Below are 21,321 nucleotides of genomic sequence, written 5' to 3'. Positions count from 1 at the left end.
TTCCACAAGAAGGTATGACTCATTGGTTTCTTGATGGGTAACTACCCTTTTAAAATTGCATTTTGTGAAAACAGCCAAGGAGCACTGGATGTAAAGCTGCTTCTGGGCAGAGCTGATTAAAAAGGAATAAAACTCCTTTAAAAGACTGTTCTGAGGTATCTGGCAACATTCACACTCTGGCAAATGGGTGACTCAGACGTACTATGGTCTTTTCTCCCAAGTGAAGATTTTTTATGGGCTGACAGTCATCAGTAATCACTAGTCTCTGGAGACCTGAAGAGGCTCAGTCGATGGGACGAGTGATTATCAATGCTGGCTTGATACCATAGCCTTTCCAGGGGCCAGGCCTGTGATGTCCTCAACAGACCTGTGTTCCTCCATTTTCATAGACTTCTGGCAAACAATTGGCCACAAATAATAACCAGGATCACTCTGTGGGGCTTTTTTTTCTTTATGAAGTCTAATCCTAATCTTTTCAGTAGAAAACTAAAATAAACCTCTAACTGCCCAGGTTAGACATAGGAAGACAAAGGAGGGACACTTGAGCCTGTAGTGTGGCCCTAAAGATGCTTAGCTTTCGACACTGGTGGCTCGCCTGCTACCTCATGGAACTGTTAGCCTTGTTTAAAATGAACCCTTGAAAAATATCCTATCCTACTGAGCAAACATCAGCGGTACAGCTGATGAGGAAATGTCTACCATGGCTCAGGCAGGAGTGAACCAGCTCCATGAAGGGATGTGGGCTAATCTGGGAAACAACTACTTTCCAAACATCCTCTTTTGAGAGAACAGACATGTTCTGAAAAGAACACATCAGACCAAAACCAGTTTTCCTGGGCTTATCTTTCATTCACAATGATGCTAACATTTGAAAATAATTTTGTTTCTAGTTCAGTTCAGAAACTACTGCCTCAAATGACACAAAATTTCCCCTAAACACTTTATTATAGGGCGCTGTATGAAGACTTTACCTCAACAAAGCAAACAAGAGCTCACAAATCGGCACTTTTCATATTGCCTCACTAAGTGCAGAGACCAGGGAGAGCGAGCATGACACCAGCCCAGTGGGCTGCAGAATGGAGTTCCACACTGAGGCTGCTTTATGGTTCCTGGCTCGTACTTTTATTACTTCCTATGAGCCATTCATGAGATTTGCTGCAATGAAGGCTCAAGTCAGAGATACGTCTTTTTAAGATAAAGACAGAGTGCCCTCTTGAGGTAAAGAACAGAACAAACCTGTGCTGGCCCTGGCCAGGCTTTGCTCCCTCGTGGGCTTTTTGAACAAACACATTGTGATCTGCATGGAGTGAGTTCTAACATAAAATCCCATTTTTATCACAAAAATAGATGACTTATGGCCAAAGACTATGAGGCAGCAGAACATTATGCACCAAAACTGTAGCAAGATTGTCAGTGTTTCAATTGATGAAAATGCCAAAGCAGCACCCTTAGTTAGCCTGCTCCAAAAATGCCCAGGGCTCAACCCCACATGGAAAAGCTCAGAGCATACAGGAGAGGTGAACGCCACATATAAACACACACACACACACACACACACACACACACACACACACACACACACACACACACACACACCTTCAACACAGGAAACCTGGTGCAGGCTTTAATCCCAGCACTCAAGAGCCAGAAGCAGGCAGATCTCTGCGAGTTTGAGTCTAGAGAGTGAGGTCCAGGACAGCTAGGACTGTTACACAGAGAAACCCTGCCTCGAAAAACCAAAACAAGAAAAAAAGAAACGTGTGTTGAGAAAAGAGGTCTATATGTATATAAGCTTGGGAAGATTTATTTGCTTTCATTAAATACTTTAAAATTATTTTTAAAATTTATTATTGTGTGTGTATGTGTTGAGTTCATATGTGAGTATGGACAGGTATATACCACGGTGCTTATGTAGCAGTCAAAGGACAACTTTCAGTCCTCTGCTTCCACTGCTGAGGCAACAGCCTCCAGGCCGCTAAGGAGCGGCACATTTCAGGCTAGCCAGCCTTCAAGCTTCCAGATGACCCTTGTCTGCTTCTCATCTCACAGCAGAAAAGCTGGAATTACAGATACATGGCACAGATGAACCATCTTGTCAATCACGTTTACAGTGTTTGTGTGTGTGTGCTCACATGTATGTGCAGGTGAGTCTGTACATGTGACAAGAAGATTATTCAGTGGTACTGAAGAAAACACTGCTGGGGTTTAGAGGTGAAGAGCGCAGCTGGGAACTCCGAATTGCTGCTGCCACTATAATACTCAGAGCCTTGGACTAACGGAGGCTACTCTCCCAAATCACATTTTATCTAAATTTATCACATCTGACTCTTCAGTATGAAGAGGAATGAGTTGAGTTACATCATTACTCCTCTAAAGTTTGGAAAATGCCGGGCTTCACTAAGCATGATTCATATTAATGAATGATCAACGTTTTAAATAAATAGTAAAAATAGATGCCATCTCATCTAGCTACTGAGGTCCCTGTGGGATAAGTCACATACCTAAAAGTCTGGATTCCGGGATATAGAATTTACCTGTATTTATCAGTCAAACAGAAGTCCTTGCTCATTACACATTCTTCCAGAGGATAAATCCTTTTGTGCAGCCCTCATGGTACCCCTATTTTTATTAATTTATGAAAAACCTTCTTTATTTAAAGTTTCACAAACCCAAAGGAAAGCAACAGGGGAAGAAGGGACATACCAAGGCATAAGCTCAGTTCCAGGAGGCCACCCTACCGAGGTTATCGCTGTTATCTCCGATGGCACAGAGTGACCACTCAAAGTCCATTCTCGTGTGTACTCAGGCTTTAGCTACAGGTCACACACAGAGCTCCCCTCAGGTCCATGCCCAACTGACCCTATTTATCACCACACAAAAGTCCAAGAGGCAGCACTCTTTCACCCACCTTGGAATTAGCCATATGACATTCTCCTTCCCTTTCACAAAAGAGCAGCCAAAGTCCAATGGGGACAGGGGCGTCAGACAGAGAAACCACGCTCCTTTCAATATTCTGATGATTCACACACATGGATGCATTAACAGTTTTACACCTAGCAATTTCTACCATTATAGCAAATTTCAGGCTCTGAAGGTAGCCTGGACTTTCTAGTCCCACTCTGCCGTCAACTGCCCGTGTTAAGTCTGGGCATCCTCGAATGTAAAGCAGAGGAAATCTCCACTCAAAGGCTTACTGACAATGGCCCAATGCACACTGGACACACAGCAAATGTAAGCTTCCTTTATTCCCAGCTCTTCCCCAGTGACCGATCGTCTTGGTCTGTGATGACCACACAGACAGGCATGAATAGACAGGACCCTACAGGACAAACTGTTCTGAACATTTCTTTTTGTCTTAGCACACCTTGAAGATGCAAAACTCTCCCAGTAGGTGGCATCATCCCTCCATGAGGCTATGGATATCATCCATGATTGAAAATCTCCACTGTGTACCTGCAGTCAACACCTCTTTTGCTGGACCCGGCCAGCCATCAATTTCCTCCCTCAAACCTGAACTTCCTTCCCTATGGCTTTTCCATCTTAGCATATGGCATTCTCATCCAACAAAGGCTTGGCCTTCATTGTCCCTAATTATCCTCTTCTCCATTACCACTGCCATCACCTTGATGAACCATGGTGATCAAGGCTTCTCCCATCGTCATGTTAATCCTCTAAGCTGTCAGTCAGAAGACAGGCCGATGACCTTGCTTGCTAACAAAGATGAGTCACTACCCCTATGGCTTGAAACAAACTACTTTTGTGTTTCATACGAACTCCAGCTCCGTGAAAGAGTACATGATCTGGCCTATGTTCAGACTTTCAATGTTACCTGAGGACATTCTCTTGCTCACTGGAGTATAACCCAGTGGCCTGTGGAAGCCACGGCTGTTTTCCTTCTCAGTGTTCTCATTCTGCCCTTCCTAAGGAAGGCCTCAGGCTCCTCTTCCTACAGTAGGTCTCTGTCCCAGCAGTCCCTTCCCACCACAGCCGTTCCTCTGTAAGACACTGCTATCAAAGGATAGTGCCACAAGGACACACAGCTCTATCTTGGTCTTGCTCACCATGTTATGCCCGGTGCCTGTAACCGCATGGGCGGTGTGCTGGTCTGAATAAGAATGGCCCCCAAGGGCTCATGTATTCGAATGTTTGGTCACCAGGAAAGTGGAACTCTTTGAAAGGATTAGAATAATTAGGAGGTATGGCTCCATGAAAACAACTGCTTTCCACATATACACACAAAGAAAAGTACAAGAAATTCAGAATATATACACAGAACAGATCAAATCCCCACAGACAGCTACTAGGAGGATGAACAGACAACCATTCAGAGAGTGAAAACTAGGGCTTCTTACTTGATTGCCTCATAAATATTGTTTGAAGTGTGGCCGGATAAAGCATCATGCAAACTTCGGATAAAATAATCTCTGTATTCTTCTGGAAGGGCCATGAATGTTCCCCCCATCACGATGAACTCCACCTTATCCACACTGTGACCAAGCTGCTTCAGCTGGAAGAAACACGCATCCATCAGAGCATTCGCTAGAGATGCTGCACAATTTCCAAGTTCATTTTGTAGTCGCATTAGCACAGTTTACAATAAAACACATTTTGCTAATTCTGTGCATTTAAAAAAAGAAATGTCTAAAAGAAAAATAATTTCTGCTCCAAAAAGATGGGAGAGTAAAAATTAAAACTAAAACAGAAGCCAGACTTCAATGCTGACAGTTAAGTAGAAACTTAACAGGAAGAGTTTAAGACATATAAAACAGGTACACAGAATATAATAGATAAAAACCAACATAACGTAGTATCAGATATTGCAAAAATTTACCAATCATATGTTTTATGTTTAATTTCATGGTAAAAGCACAGTTGTGAGTGAACTATAACCTGAACTTAATGCACAGGGAAAAAGATGAATACTAGATTAGAGCAAGACTTTAAGATGCAATTTAAAGCTGATTGTGGGCACAGGCCCTCAAGCTGCTCTTGGAAAACCAAAGTACATAAATGATTGCCTCAAAATGAAAATATCCCATCTCCTCTACGTCAGGGCGGAATGGCACAATCATCCACCACGCCAACTACAACAAGCCATGCTTCGAAGTTTTAAAAACAAGTTTTTAAATTTCTTGCTATATATTAGGTATATGAAAGCCAGGGTCAAATACCAAATTACGAACTATAATATACCATGTAATGAATATCTCATGGAACATTTTAAAACTGGTTATTTCTGCAAATAGCAAACAGCAACTACTGTTATTGTGTCTATGTATCTGAGTGAGCATGGGTATGCCTTCCCATTAACACTACATGACTCTTCTGTCCATGGCTGCATAAGGGGTAGCATCACCTACAAAACCTCCTGCTAGGACTCCCAGCCAAACTCCACCTCTATCTTCAGAGGTGGAGACCCACCCCTTTGTCACTATGCCACTAAGTTTCACAGATGACTCTACTGCACTTAGGTAGAAAAGAATTGTTATTCTAGGTAACAAAGAAAAGAATTGTTATTCTATGTGACAAACCTAATCTCTAAACCTAAGATCTTCAAACATTTTTAGTAAATATAAACATTTCATACTCTATTAAATAGTTTCCCATCTTGTGATGGTTATTCTTGGTTGTCAACTTGATTACATCTGGAATTAACCAAAACCAGAAAGACTAGGCACACCTGTGAGGGATTTTTTTTCTTAATTAAATCATCTGAAGTAGATAATTTATTTAACTCAGACCTTTGAGGTGGGAAGATCTGTGCCACACCTTCTGTGCCTATATAAAGGACATGGAGAAAGGAGCTCTCTCTCTCTCTCTCTCTCTCTCTCTCTCTCTCTCTCTCTCTCTCTCTCGCCTGCTTGCACTTGCTCTCGCTGGCAAGTCCATCCCTTCATTAGCTTCAGGGCCCATTTCTTTGGGGTTCCACCATATACTAATGGCCAGCCGAGACACCAGCTTTGTGGACTGAACTACTGGACTCTTGGGTCTTCCAGTCATAGGCAGCTATTGTTGGATTAGCTGGGCCAGACTGTAAGTCATTCTAACACACCCCCTTTCTTTGTACAGGGGGATTCATTCTATAAGTTCTGTTCTTCTAGAGAACCCTAAGTAATACTCATCTTAAATGAGTTACAGACCATACCTAAAAACAAAAATGAGGTCAAAGTCAGTTTTCCCAAGCTATGTGGGGTCCTCTCCTACTGCCAACACTCCTGCCCTATACATCATATGCTTGAGTGACAACAAAGTGAACACTAGAACTGGGTGGGGTTCAATAATGAACAGACACACAAACCCAGAAGCAAGTTATATACTACACAGCCCCTTCTATTTTAGATCTTCTATTTATCTTGCCATATTAACTACCGTAACAACTACAGATGGTGCTCACACTCTAACACTTGCAAAGTATGCTTAGACTCCTTGAGAAACTAGTTCAAGATCACCTACAGAATACTAATTTTTAACCAGTTATGTTAATGTATAATTTATATGCAATAAAATCCACTCTCTTTGAACTCAGTTAGAGAGTTGTGCACCACCACAGTCATGACATGGAACAAGCCCTCAAAACCCAAACAGCCACGCAAACACTTTGCTGTAAATTGCCTGTTTTCATTGAGCAAGCCTACCTCAACACTTCTTTACCTGGCTCTGGAAGCTGAAGTTCAATCCCTTGTTTGTTGACTGTTAAAGAACTTTTATGCACTTTCATAAGTGACTTCCTTCAAACTGAAAGGAGTACATAGAATCTAAAACCCTCAAAGGAGACAACAGTCTCTAAGGAGTGTAAGTCTGACCACTCACAGCTTAAGTCTCTCCTTCAGATGAGCATAAAACCATGCTCTTCTTGTCTTCACAATGACTCCAAATCAAGCAATGGCATGGCAATCTTTGAAGCAAAAAAAAACAATTTAAAAAGCCTCTTTACCTGCTCTATCCGGTGTCTTGTTTGCAGAAAAGGATCATATCTAGCACGGATAGCTCGCATGGAAGTTGGCTACATAAATAAGGGAAAAAATTGTGTTATAAGCCATATCAAATAAAAAAAATACCAAAGGAGTGAAGGGTTGTATTAAATTACTCCAGGGTTTTGAACACTAAAACCATGCCCCATATGCCACCTTCCTTTCTCAGTTTTAGCAAGGTTCAGACCATCACTATCCTCTCCCACACTGTCAAGGGTACCTCAACAGCAGGGCAACTTACTGGGTCACATTCACCTTCTGTGGAAATCTAATGGCATCCAAAGTGTAGGTGCTCTCACACAAATGGGCACACATACTCAAGAAAGTCATGTAGCAGAATGATCTTTGTATAAGGTCCTAATAATTACACAGCTCAGCAAATGGTCTTGATGGCACTATCACATTGGAATCCCCTTCCATGTTGAAGTGGCTTCCTAGCAGAAAAGGTTCTCTGATGAGCGTCTTTTCTGCAGTAGGTAGAAGCTGTTACAGAGACCCACAACTGGTCAGAACACAGAAAGTAAGTGACAGCTGATACATCCACAGCACAACCTCTACACCTAAGGCTCAGGGAGAGGTGGGCAGAAGACCAGGCCGTGTCTTCTAGACATGACAGGAATAAAACACTCACGAGATCACGACAAATGACTGTCTAAACAAGACCTGCACAATGACATCACTAGCTGACATGTCAACGTGGATGGGTGGATTTCCTAAGGCCCTACCATTAGGTAATGAGCTACAGGAAATCAATGGTACTAAGAAAAGGAGAATCAGTTTTCTCCAGGGACGAGCTCTCTGACAGACTATCCAATTCTCAATTGGTCAACCCTAAACATGTAAGCCCTTGTGGGTAGGAGGCTGAGACAGGAATACTATTAAAAGGTTGAAGCCAATCTGAGTTACAATGAGACATGTCTAAAAAAACAAACATATAATATGTATATAAAAATTAATGTGGGCCAAGATACAAAAGAAAAAATAATAATAATAAATTGGGGCCATGGAAAACATGGGTCAGAGTGGCTGCTCACCAAGTGTCTCCCTGCCAGTTCTTAAGCCTCTAATGCCTCAAATTCCTCACGGTAAAACTGAGACAATCATAGTACCCCCTCCCAAACACTGCTGCAAGGCTTAGAGTGCCAGAGACCTTGGGACAGTGGTTGAAAATAATGGTAAGAAACATTCATGTTGACATTTCTCTGGTGGCTTGGCACATAGAAGGCACTTGAGGACACACAGCCCAAGTATTTGGCAAATAGCTTTCTAGTCAGGAAAAAAGCCCAAGCTTATAATAATGTTGGCACTTGTCACGCCACACTCTGGATGGTAGCACTTTGTTAGGACCAAGTCAAAGGCTTTACCTCATAGCCTGTGTAAGACTGGGTTGAGTACTCAAAATCTGAGTCAGGTCCTCCAGGGCAGTATCTGGACACAACGACAGAACAGGGAGGGCAGATAAAAAACTCAGTTCAGAAAATCCTGCTACCAAAGCAGTTTCGCCATCAACCAAACAGCAGTCCTCCCTCGCAGCATTGTTTACCAGCAACAGACAGGACAGTAAGTGAAGGAACTCGACAACACGCAGGCCCAGGACACTGCAGGCACAGATCTTTACAGGCTTAATGTGGGAGCCCCGCTGTCCAGTTTGGATGATTCTAGGCTTTCCTGGGACCCTCCCATTTAATCTTCCTACCTCAGTAATGCATTTGCATCCATGAATTCTTCCCAATACCTCAATTAGAGAAATCTAACTGCTATTTATAAGAATAATTTAAAACGGTTTTGATACTTTTCTGGTCCAAATCCATTTTAAATTTGATGCTGGAATCCAGGGAACCTGCATTTCCATGTTTAATTTTCCTAGGTAACAGGTGTCCATCATTTCAAGTTCATAACCTATGAGTATGTCAGCACTGCAGCACTGCCTGTTCCCTTTCAAAGTGCTGAAATACCTTACCAAAGCTACAATTCAGTCAACATTTTAGTATCATCAGCCTGTACTGGCCAGGGCACTAGGGAATTTACTTACTAGTTTAACTGAACACACACACATCAACTTATCAAAATCATACTTACACACATATATTCCCTGTAAAACTGATGTGTGGACATCTGTGGGGTTTGCACATCACAGCCACAACAGCAATCTATAAAAGAAAGATAATCAAGAAGCTATCATTGGAAAACTAACCAAACTCTACAGTGGTTATCTTAATGAGGAGCAGAGCAGAGAAGGGAACACAACACCACACAGTGGTCTTCAGCATGAAAAGGGAGAGACTGATTAGATCGGAAAAGAAACCTGGGCATCTCCCTTGAGACATGGATGCTGCTACACCCTAAAGCCACGCTCTTTTACGCTGATAATATTTAGAATGTTTATATAAATTGCATATATGAGCTTTGTACTTAGTTTTACGGTAAGTACAGAATAAGGAACTATTATTGATTTGTGATACTTCTTTGGCACTCTACCACTGAGCTATAAGGCCAGACCTGGGAATTGATTTTAAGGTCATGGTGATTCTTACACCTGACAATGGTCACTTTATATAATATTGTAAATAAACCTAATCATTATTATTCGAATTCCAAGAACACTCTAGATTTCAATCTATAGCAGGAAGCAGGAAGTTAGGGAACACCCTGATCCAGAGTCTGTGTGCAGTATCTCAGAGCCCCGACAGAATCCAGGCTGGGTGGGGAAAGTACCTGCTTGAGAGAAGTCTGGCAGCAGACATAGTAATGCTCTTAAGGTATTAACACAGGAGGTAGGTGACCAGACAGAGCCACACTAAGGCTAACATGAGCTGGATTTCTCATGGACAGAGAGGAAGCTTGTAAACAGTCATGTACAACTGGCAAAGAAACCAAATAACAAGAAAGAACTCCAGGTGTCTGCAGGGTGGTGATGTGAGCAGGACAAGTTTTCAGAAGGTTAGTCTAGATACGGCATGCACAGTAGTTCAAAAGCATAAGGCCATGGTGGATACTCTTGTTCTAACCTCTGCGAAGCATTAATTAAGGGGCTGAATTGAGACCGAGGCTCTAGGACCCAAAGGCTGAGTGTTAAGGAATGGGCAGGGGCAGGATCCACTGGAAAGGGGTTCCAGTGTTGAAGTCCATGTTCCTCATGTGAATCCGCATGAGGGGTCTGCTGTCTGGATTAGGATATGATATTTCTAGTGCTTGTGCCCCCGGTTTTCTCAAATGAACTCGGTGTGGGTTCAAGGCCATTGTGGCCTATACAATGAGACTGTCAAATGAACTCTTGAGTTCCCCCAGTCTGCTGCACTCCCTGTCAGTGCCTGCCAGGCTCTCCAAGCCCCTCCTACCTCTGTGTTCCTTTCCTGCCCCCAGCACCCTAAGCCTGATCCCCACACCATACAAGCATACTCACAGGTCAGGAAAATGCTATGCCTTCTGCCTTTTTCTGGGGGGTGAGGAGTGGCTGTCTCTGGACACCCACAGTGCATCCTATTAGGAGATTTACTCTACAATCATTACATATAAAACTACTCTGCTGGGCTGGAGAGATGGCTCAGTGGTTCAGAGCACTGGCTGCCCTTTCAGGGGACCTGGGTTCAATTCCCAGAACCCACATGACGGTTCATGACTGTCTGTAACCCCAGCTCCAAGGAATATGACACACTCACACATACATACAGGTAAAACACCAATGTATACAAAAACAAACCCCCCCCCCAAAAAAAGAAAAAAAAAACACAAAAAATACCCTATCTACCCTATCCTGCACCATAATATGCCTTTTAGAAGCACCGACTGGAAGCTATCAGCATAAGAGGGTCAACATCTGTCATACTGTTAAGTGACCAAGTCTCAATCTTTAAAGACACTACATGTATTCCTTTAAGTACACTAACTAGCTGGCTCCTCCTGTGCCCTTTCAGCATCGTGGCCACACCTCCTTTATTCGAGCACACAGCACGACAGACTCAGGGGTCTGAACTCCCCACCTCTGCCTCGCTATCTCTGTCACCAGTTCAGTCACTCACCCCACTGGCAGTCCTGACGGGTTTTGCCTTTAGCTTGGGAATCAAGGCCTTTCGATAGAAGGGAGGGACTGCAGCGATGATATCCACCAGGCGGGGCTGGGACGAAAGGCCATACTTGGAAGCTATCTTGGTTTTCAGCCTGGAAGCAAAGCATTTAGTGTTATAAGGATCACAGCATTTCGGTTAAAAGGATGATGTGTGCACAAATCATTAACATCTGCCACTCCTCTACCCTTCACCAAGCGACAAGAGTGGCTTAGCAATCAATCTGTGAACATCAAGGAAATAAAGGACAAAATCTGTTAGTAACCAACTTGCTTTACTTAACCCTAAACACCGGGAAGTAAACCAGGACCGGGGACCCCAGGATGACGGCACAGTGAAGGTCTCCTTCCAAACTGCACTCCAGCCTCCACCCTAAAGAACTGCCCTGACCCTCTCAGCCTCACTGCCGGCATTTGGGACTGTGTGTGGAAGGCTGTCTAGACATTGCCACGTGTCCCCTGGGAAGAATTCACCCTGATCAAGGACTACTTTCTTGAATAAAATATACAAAAGCAACAACAAATCAAAACCAGAATAAAAATTCTAGAACCTGCCTTAACTATTAAACAAAGCAAACGCTATCCTCTCTTGCGTATGACCTTATCTGTAACCACAAAGGCATCCTTTGCTCAAATAATTACTAATTCTTAAACCCCTCTCCCTTTTGTCTTGCTATACCCAGGTTGCTTTGAACTCTCCCTCTACCCCGAATGCTGAGATACAGGTGTGTGCCACCATGTCCAGCTTATTCCTTAATTTTCTCTACAATCTGGCTAGCTGTCCCCTTCTTTGTGCCCACTAGCCAAATCCTATCAGTCACACAGTCTTCTAATTGACCCACCTAGAAATATCTGTGGGTTGCTCACATTGTTTTCAATAAATGCTAACTGAACAGCTAGCGTGCACAGGCGACTGCCCACATATGTGGTATGTCAGATGTGAGGCACAGCCCTTTCATGTGATGTGTTTGTTGTGGCTAAGGTCACATACATACCCTCCACATGCAAGGGTTGCTTCCAGAATGCAGGAAGAACTTTAACATGTGCTGGGAAAGTTAGGGAAGGCAGACCCAGAAGAGCGCTCGGGTCTCAGGCAGTAGACACAGGGATGTCACTGTAAGATACTGTAGAAAAAGCTATAGGATACTTTTATAGTCAAAAGAGGACAATTACTGACTCACTTATCCTCTAGCATATATATGCTTTCTAAAAGTGTTCAAAGAAAAAGGCTGGGTACAGGCATCTTAAGAAACAGAGAGCTGGGTCTACAAGACGTCACGGATGTGGTGATTACACGTCATGGCGGGGAGAACCCTTTCTCTGTGAGCATATATAAAGAGCAAATGCAGTCAAGAAGATGAGAAGCAGAATGAAGGGCCACTCATTCGGGGGTGTAACAAAGACCAAGCTGAACATGAACGTGTGGAAGAGGTTCTACGGCAGGGATGGCTGGGAGTAGATTCAGGGCACCAGAGAGAGTGCTTCCACAGAGACAGGAGGAGAGTAGGGTGTGAAATGATGGCTCAAAGAAAGAACCGGGCTTTGGAGGCTCTAACTGTCACTCTGCCAATGCCTCCTCACCCAGGGGGACTTCCTTAACCTCTCTACTTCTCATGTCACCTGTCTGTTGGGTGAGGGTGACACCAGCACCTACCCCACACTGTTTTGTTTAAGTTTAATTCTGTTTTTTAAATATGTGTGCACGTGCCTGTGTCCACGTGTCACTGGGCAGTATAGAGTAAGAGGACAGCTTTTGGGAGTTGGTTTCCTTCACCCACTATACTTTTACTTACTAGAACATCTTGCTGACCCCTTGTTCAGGCTAACTTTATTTAAATTTGACACAGGCTAGAGTCATCAGAGAGGAAAAAACTCTAGTTCAGAAAATGCCTCCCTAAGATTGGGCTGTAGGCAATCCTGTAGGGTATTTTCTTAATTAGTAATTCTTAAGATGGCTGTACCCACCCCTTCCTTGAACACCATGCTTAGACAGCATTTACTAAAGGAGAAGTGAGCCAGTAATTGTCCTCTTTTGTCTACGAAAGTATTCTGTTCTATAGCTTTTCCTACAGCTCATTATGGGTAGTACCACCCCTGGGCTGATGAACCTGGGTTCAGTAAGAAAGCAGGTTGAGCTGGGCATTGGCGACGCACACCTATAATCCCAGTACTCAGAAGGCAGAGGCAGATAGATCTCTGTGAGTTTGAGGCTAGCCTGGTCTACAGAGTGAGTTCTAGGACAACCTCCAAAGCAATACAGAGAAACCCTGTCTCTGAAAAATAAAAAAAAAAAAAAAGAAAAGAAAAGAAAAGAAAGCAGGCTTAGCAAACCATGGGAGCAAGCCAGTAAGCAGCACCCCTCCATGGCCTCTGCATCAGCTCCTGCCTCCAGGTTCCTGCTTTGTTTGAGTTCCTGCCCTGGCTTCCCTCAGTGATAGACAGTTACCTGGAAGTGTAAGCTAAATAAACTCTTACCTCCTCAAGTTTCTTTGGTCTCAGTGTTTCATCACAGCAACCCAAACTAAGACACCCCTCAACCAGTTTCTGCGAGGGTTAACTCAGCTATCACCTGTAGTGCCCTCATAACAATGCCTGGAAGACTGGGAGTGCCCAATAAAGGCTGGAGGCAATTAGATCAGAGACTCATTTTATCAACATGAAATGAAGTAAGTGACAGGATGAGGCAGAAAGCTGCAATTTTTTTTTTTTTTTTTTTTTTTTTGAGACAGGGTTTCTCTGTGTAGCTTTGGAGGCTGTCCTGGAACTCACTTTGTAGACTATGCTGGCCTCAAACTCATAGAGATCCATCTGCCTCTGCCTCCCGAGTGCTGAAATTAAAGGAATGTGCCACCACCTCCCAAAAGCTGTGATTCTTAACCACTACACACAGAAAACAGGTAGTGTTAGATCGGTTCACAAAATAACTCCCCAGGCGTGGTGAGGCATGCCAGGAATTCCAGTACTTGGAAGGCTTAGGCAAGAGGAATGGCTTCAATGTGAGGACAGCTTGGACGACAAAGTGACACTGTGTGGCAGACAGACAGACAAGACAGACAGCCTGTTACTTGAGACCAAGACTGCAAGAGTTCCCTCTTAAAGATGCACTTACTTATTTAGATCGACGTCTTTCCCCTGTTCATGGGCCTCAATCAGCTGCTTGATAACCTCTCCTATCGTCAGCATCATCAGCTCAGCAGTGCTGAAATCTCCTGCAAAGATTTTCAACAACAGCAAAAATCTCATCTGGACTTTTCTACATTTATTTATTTATTTGTATGTGTGTGTTTATGTAACACATGGGCGCGTGCGCGCACACACACACACACACACACACACACACACACACACACACACACACACACACACACTTTAAGTGTGGAGGTCAGGAGTTGGTTCTTTCCTTCCACTACATGGGTTCTTGGCTTTTCAGGTCTGGTGGAAAGCACCCTTACCACGGAGCCATTGTGCCAGCCCTCAGGAAAGATGTAACAATCTTGCTTCCCAAATCATCTCAAGCTAGACGCTCGGGGCAGGAGCATCTGGCTTCTAAAACAATTTCAAACATGCCAAACACATAGCTCAAGAACAGGAGACACTAAATTTGATTGTTCACAATCCAAACACATCTTTCGTATTTTCAATTAATGCCTCCCCCCAACAACAAACCCATGTGGGGAAAGCTCCCTATAGAAGCACAGGACTGAAAGAATATTGCAGACAGATAGAGGAAAAAAAAGAGGAAAGACCACTGTAGAAACAATCATGAACAAAAAGAACCTATTAGCCCAGGTCAGGACAAAGTAACTAAATGCCCGGCCCTTGGCTGCAGAGTAGCAATGATGTTCACCAGTAAGTGCACAGAGATCATTAAGATGCATTAATTCAATCTCAGAATGGTGAGGGAGATGGAGCAGGAACTTGCCTGTCCCATAATGCACTAACTTAACCTCAGAACAGACTGAACAGACGGGACAGGACCACCTGCCCATTCCATAAAGATGCACCCATGGGCCTTTGGCTTTCTTCTCATTACAGCTCAGACAGACTTGAATTTGCTATTAGTCCAGGTGGGCCTTGAACCTCAGCCTTAGCCGCTTCAGTGCTGAGCTTATATAGCATGTACTACCTTGCCTGGCCTATCTAAGAGCCACATGTCTAAGATACCATCTGTAGACCTGCATAACCCTGTCTTTCATCCCCAGAAACAGGAGATGCTGACATATTTGTCATATCATCTTATTGTTAATCACAAACGGCTCATTCAAGCATGGGCACCAATCCAAGCTAGGACAATCTCAGCTCTTTTTTTAAGACTCAAGGGAGCCCATCTTTTTTTTACTTGCTGACAACAGTGGTGTGGTGTCTTAGCTTGGGCAATGGCACCTTCTGCCTGCTGGTGTGAAAAAAAAAATAAAGGACTCATCACATCATAGAAGTGTGGCTAAAAAAGGCAGCCATGGAAGCTACTGAGACCTTTCATTTAGTCCCATTTGAAACTTACTTACTTCTGCATAACACTTCGATGAGAGGGCAGAATAATGCAGGGCTGGTAAAAACAAAGATGTGAGAAACTATCTGGGAATAAGCAGGATGGAACAGTGCCAGGCATAAGAATGACCTATTTTTGTGAAAGGAGATCTGTCTAACTTGAACTCAGGCTGCCTGAACAGAACTCAATAAGCAGATAGAACACTGGCCACTAGACAAAGGCATTAAAGACATCAGTAGAGAATTATACATTCTCAGCTCTGTAACTTAAGAAATGAAAGTAGTTTTTAAAGAAAGTGAGGTTACCAACATAAACAGTAAGTCAAAAAGGGAAAGAAGATACAATCAATTTGGATGCTAAACAAGAGGCTTTTGAACAGTACACTAAAAACCCACGTATATGAGGCCCCAAGTTTGAATCCCAGCACCCATGTTAAAAGCTAGGCATGGGGCTGGAGAGATGGCTCAGAGGTTAAGAGCACTGGCAGCTCTTCCAGAGGTTTTGAGTTCAATTCCCAGCAACCACATGGTGGCTCACAACCATCCGTAATGAGATCTGGTGCCCTCTTCTGGCGAGCAGATATACATGGAGGCAAGATGTTGTATTCATAATAAATAAATAAATCTTTAAAAAAAAAAAAAGCTAGCCATGGCCAAATTACTGCCTGTAGACCTAGAATGTGCGAAAGCGGGGGCCATGGAGGACATAACACCGGACTACAGCAGGAGGACTGTTGGGCTTGCCGGCTGCCAGCCTAACTACAAGTTCTTGTCTCAAGGGCCTAAAGTGGCATGTGACAGACTAGGATATGAGAACTCCTCCTCCTCAGGCCTGTGCACCCATCCACACATATGCCAATACCGCACACCTGTGCACATACAAGGAAAAAAAATCTACAAGACAGACACCAGCCCTTACAGACAAATCTCAGAAGACAGATGCTATGAGTCAACAAAAATAAATGTACACGAAAGCAAAACACGGTACAGGGAATGAGCGTAAGTGAATTTAAGATTTCAAGGTAAGAACTAAGGTGTGGGTGACAGTTAAAGCCCCCAAACCAGTAAAGCTGTGTGGCCCAAACAACCAAGAAGGGACAAGTCACAGCAGGGTAAGAACAAATGAATCTAGTGCATGTTGTGTTTGATGTGACAAGGATGTGCGACTTGTTGCTTGTAAGGGAAATTCCAGTTAATGCCAAGAAGCAGTGACCAACAACACATTTAGTTTTCATTTGATGCTTCGGGGGTCACAGGCACACCATGGACAGTCAGCTCCACAGACTAAGTATAAATTTAGGTGACACAACTCCAAAATGGCTGGTAAAGGCTCAAGACACGGCTATTATTCTGACAACCAACAAGCATTATGAGACCAATGGCTCAAGGGCAGTACGGAGATAAGAGTGGAAGCTGTTACAAATCTAAAGCGCACGCCTTTACTCCCAGCACTCGGGAGGCGGAGGCAGGCGGATCTCTGTGAGTTCGAAGCCAGGCAGGCAGATCTCTGCGAGTTCGAAGCCAGCCTGGTCTACAGATCGAGTGCCAGAACAGCTTCCAAAACAATACAGAGAAACCCTGTCTCGAAAAAACCTAAATAAATAAATAAATAAACGTTTTTGAAAATGACTTCATTCTGTTGAAAACATGCACAGAATCGCTCCAGGTTACTCGGGAGGTAAAATAAATGGGAGTATGTTCACGTCAAGGTGTTGCACAAATTGCACGGATAATTCCTACTTTAAGTACCAACGCCTTTCCTACTTTAGGATTCAAAACTACGCAAACACATAACGCCCAACAAGTCTCCACAAATTAAACTGCATCGCGTTAAGTCTACTCACCACCTTAACGCCTCTGAGACCTATCTTGGAATGAATATAACGGTACCATTCACCCATCTACACAAAAGACACCAAGTAGTCACTTCCAAAGAGGAAGAGAGAAGACGCTGTTTTACACAGCACGCAGATAAAGGGAGGCCAAGCCGACCCCAGGCCGCGGGGGTCCGGATCCCAAAGCAGATTCCCGTGGAAAAGTGGGGACCAGCCGGTGGCCGCCGCGGGACATTCGCCGCCTCCCTTACCGCCTCGTCCCAGTTTTCTCCTTGCACCTTTCCTCTTCTGCCTCATAATTGCGCGTAGTAGGAGGATGCCTCCACGTTATTGTAGCTCAGACCGCAGACAAAGTTAGCAGCCGTAAAGCAAGGCGGCACTGTCGTGAAAGGCGGCCGTACCATAAAGCTCTTCCCAGAAGGCGACGCGCGACGCCCCGCCCAGTCTAGGCGGCGGCTCCCGGCTCAGACTGGGAGGGGCTGGCTGCGCATCCAGATTCTGTGGGAGGGTGGCGAATCCTTGGGGACCAGCAAGCTGGACCTGACTAGTACCGACCGGACAGTTTATTCAAAGAAGCTGCTCAGAGAAGCTGGGACGAGAGTGAAGTGTAACCTGAGTTCTTTAAGCAAAAGCCTGCGCTCTGACCATTTCCACAAGCAAGGCTGGACCACGTGTCACTAGTAGAGCCAACCATGTTGGGAAGAGGAACAGATAGAGGAGACCAATGATTTCCCCCCACCCCCACCCCTTCCCACACGCTCAAGTCTGTCTTTGGGATGTTGACATAAGCGTTAATTTTTAAAGGTTATGGAAGAATTGAGGGCAGGCGACAAGAGGTATATTTATTTACGCAATCAGTTATTTAAGCATCAGTTGATCGTTCTGGTTTGCAAGGCGGCAAACGTCTTTATTGCTGACCTCCCTCTAGGAGATCCATCTGGCTCCTACAAGATGATCACTTAATGCTCCCGGGTGCAGCCCCGACGTCACTGCTAATGGTTCTTATGTGGTGAGGAGTCACCCTTTGAGGCTTTGCTTTCTCTGGAGCTAAGGTAACTGCAGGTTTAGGACAGTGATTTATCTTTGTACATTCAGCCGAAGTAAAGGAGACAGACACAAAATGAAGGCAGATAATGGGCCTTTATCCTGCATGTTGTTACTTGTGGGTTCAAGGGAACTCAATGCTTTTCTTTTTTCTTTTCTTTTTTTCCCCCAAAGCATCAAAGGGCCTATTTCAAGAATGTGGATATGAGTGGTCCTTGCGTGGGGGGCTTAGGAGCCCAGGTACATCACACGAAGGGGGAGACTAGATAAAATCCCATACACCATGAAAATTAAACCATCACTGTGATGAAAGCTAAGGTCTGATTTTCCCGAAAGACACCAGGCAAGAAACAAGTATTAGCTTGATCTGGCAGGCATTGCAGCCTGTAGGTTCCCGGAGTCTCAAGTGAATGATACATCTCTCTTGATAACCGTCACAAAAACACTGGGTGAGACACCATGGACAATATTTTGCAACATCAGAAGATAGGACTTGGAATAACTTTTTCTTGAAATCCTTCCAAGAGCTCCTTTGTCCACAGGCCAGATATTAAGAATTCTTCGAATTAATAAAGGTGTGATGTCTCTAATTCCTTACTTCCCTCTAGAGTTGAGGTAGCTCTGTTTTTGGTGCCACCACTGCACTGAAACTGTTCTGGTCAAGACTGAGATTCTTTTTAGCGTACCAAATTATCTTCATAGCACCCTCCTGCTAACAAAAAATAAATTAGCTACCCTGAAAATATTTTAGGATTAGGGTCCCCACTCTAGAATTTTCTATTATTTTTCCAGACTCTTGTGGATGCCTCTGTCTCATGTCAGGATACTGACTGGTCTTCACGAGTCACTTGATCCTGTCTCTTTCTAGTGACTCCCAGAGTTCCATGATTTTAAATATCACCTCTCTACTATCAGATTTATAGTCCAACCCCAACCTCTTCCCTATTTGTCATCTTGTGAGATTTTGATGTCAATACATACCTCACAGTTAGCATGTACCAAAAGAAATCCACTATGACTCTGTGCTGGCTAGTCTATGTCAATTTGACACACAAACTAGAGTTGTCTGAAAGGGGAGAACATCAGTTGAGAAAAATGCCTCCATAAGATCCAACTGTAAAGTATTTTCATAATTAGTGATTGAAGGGGAGGGCCCAGTCCAATTTGGGTGGTGCCGTCCCTAGGCTGGTCGTCTTGGATTCTATAAGAAAGCAGACTGGCCGGGCGTTGGTGGCGCACACCTTTAATCCCAGCACTTGGGAGGCAGAGGCAGGCGGATCTCTGTGAGTTCAAGGCCAGCCTGGTCTACCAAGGGAGTTCCAGGACAGCCTCCAAGACAATACAGAGAAACCCTGTCTCGAAAAACCAAAAAAAAAAAAAAAAAAAAAAAAAGAAAAAGAAAGCAGACTGAACAAGCCATGGGAAGCAAGTGAGTAAGCAGCACTCTAACATGGTTTCTGCATCTGCTCTTACCTCCGGGTTCCTGCCCTGTTTGAGTTCCTGTTCTTTCTTCCTTTGGTGATGATGTATGATGTGGAAATATAAGTCAAATAAACTCTTTCCTCCCCAACTTGCTTTTGGTCATGGTGTTTCATCTCAGCAATAGAAACCCTAACTAAGACAGACTTGAATGCCGTCAAGGTTTGGGAACCAGTGAATAAGGCAAAATATTATTGTGCCCCAAATCAGGGTAGGAAGCCATGGATGTGGTAAGACTTGTTCAGATTCTGAAAACGTTTTTGATGATTTCAATAGGGCCTCCACTCAGTGTGGGATAATGGGGGGGGCATCAGTATTATGCATGAGACCACAGCTTTTGAATCAAGAAAGGGAATGATGTAGTTGTCATTATCTGATATGAGGTGTTTCAGAGGGGCTGGCTTTGGGTCTATTCTATTTGAGATGCCTAGAGAGTGGCACACCATGAAGGAGACTAAAGCTTGAGATCCACGTTAAAGAGTTTTAGGTGTTTACAGTTGTGAAACAGGGTAAAAGAAGACGCTGAAATCTAAGCCTTGGTGTGTTCTATTATTAACAGGTCAGAGACAAGACTAATAACTAACATGGAGACTGGCCTGGTACATCTAGAAGGCTGGAGGAAAACCAGAAGGGTGTGAGAGACCTAGGAGCCAAGTAAACAATGTCAAGGAGCTGGGAATTATCAGCAGGGTCAGACACTGCTGAGGAGTCAAGGAAAATGAGGACTGAGTTGATCAGGATCATTGAGGGACCATGATGAGATCAGTTTGGGAGGACAAGGAAGGATCCCAGCTTGACTGGAGTAGATTTATGTGATTGCTAGACTTTGTTATCAACTTGACACCATTGAAAGAGGGAACTTCATTGAAGAATTGTCTCTATCAGATTGGCCTGTGGGGTATTTTCTTGATGGCTAATTGATGGAAGAGGGCCCAACACACTTGCATGGCACCATCCAGAGCAGGCGGGCCTGTATAAGATAGGTAGCTGGATGTGAGCCTGGGAGCAAGCCAGTAAGCAGCATTCCTCAATTGCTTCTGCTTTACTTCCTGCTCAAACGCATGCTCTGAATTTCCTTGTTGCCGAACTGTGACCTAGACTTGTAAACCAAATGAACCTTTCCTCCTGAAGTTCTTTGGTTAGGGTATTATCACAACAACAGAATACAAACTAGGACACTTCAAAATAGATACATGGGAGAGGGTGGGGGAGTTAAAAAAAAATTGAGATTGGTCAAAAGCAAGGACAGATAAATGGAGTAGTAGCTAGCAAGGAGTCTGAGGCCAAGGGGTGGTGCAAAATGACAGTGGGTTTGCATGTAGACCCTGTGTTGAGGGAGGGATTTGATGGATCAAGAGGCAGAAGTGTTCTACTTAATCTTTAGGTGTGAGTTCTGATGCAGAAGAGCACAGAGCAGTGATGGGGATAGGGTGTGATGATG

At 44.0% G+C, this 21,321-nt stretch overlaps 1 protein-coding gene across 1 annotated transcript in view; it reads right to left on the bottom strand.

Annotated features, from left to right (window-relative positions):
* Positions 1-17,761, bottom strand: part of Elp3 (elongator acetyltransferase complex subunit 3) — a 63,631-nt gene extending 45,870 nt beyond the window's left edge. The window contains exons 1-7 of the mRNA XM_040740531.1: positions 17,609-17,761; positions 14,144-14,243; positions 10,991-11,129; positions 9,051-9,121; positions 8,336-8,399; positions 6,935-7,003; positions 4,353-4,507 (exon numbers count right to left, since the gene is read on the bottom strand). Coding sequence (XP_040596465.1) covers positions 4,353-4,507; positions 6,935-7,003; positions 8,336-8,399; positions 9,051-9,121; positions 10,991-11,129; positions 14,144-14,243; positions 17,609-17,654 — 644 coding nt within the window. The 5' untranslated portion in view covers positions 17,655-17,761. The remainder of the gene's footprint in view (positions 1-4,352; positions 4,508-6,934; positions 7,004-8,335; positions 8,400-9,050; positions 9,122-10,990; positions 11,130-14,143; positions 14,244-17,608) is intronic.
* Between the last annotated feature and the right edge of the window lie 3,560 nt (positions 17,762-21,321).

The sequence above is a fragment of the Mesocricetus auratus genome, unplaced genomic scaffold (assembly GCF_017639785.1).
Source record: "Mesocricetus auratus isolate SY011 unplaced genomic scaffold, BCM_Maur_2.0 Super-Scaffold_100707, whole genome shotgun sequence".
NCBI lineage: Eukaryota > Metazoa > Chordata > Mammalia > Rodentia > Cricetidae > Mesocricetus > Mesocricetus auratus.
The sequence above is the reverse complement of the archived record's forward strand: the minus strand, read 5'-3'. Positions and strand labels throughout refer to the sequence as shown.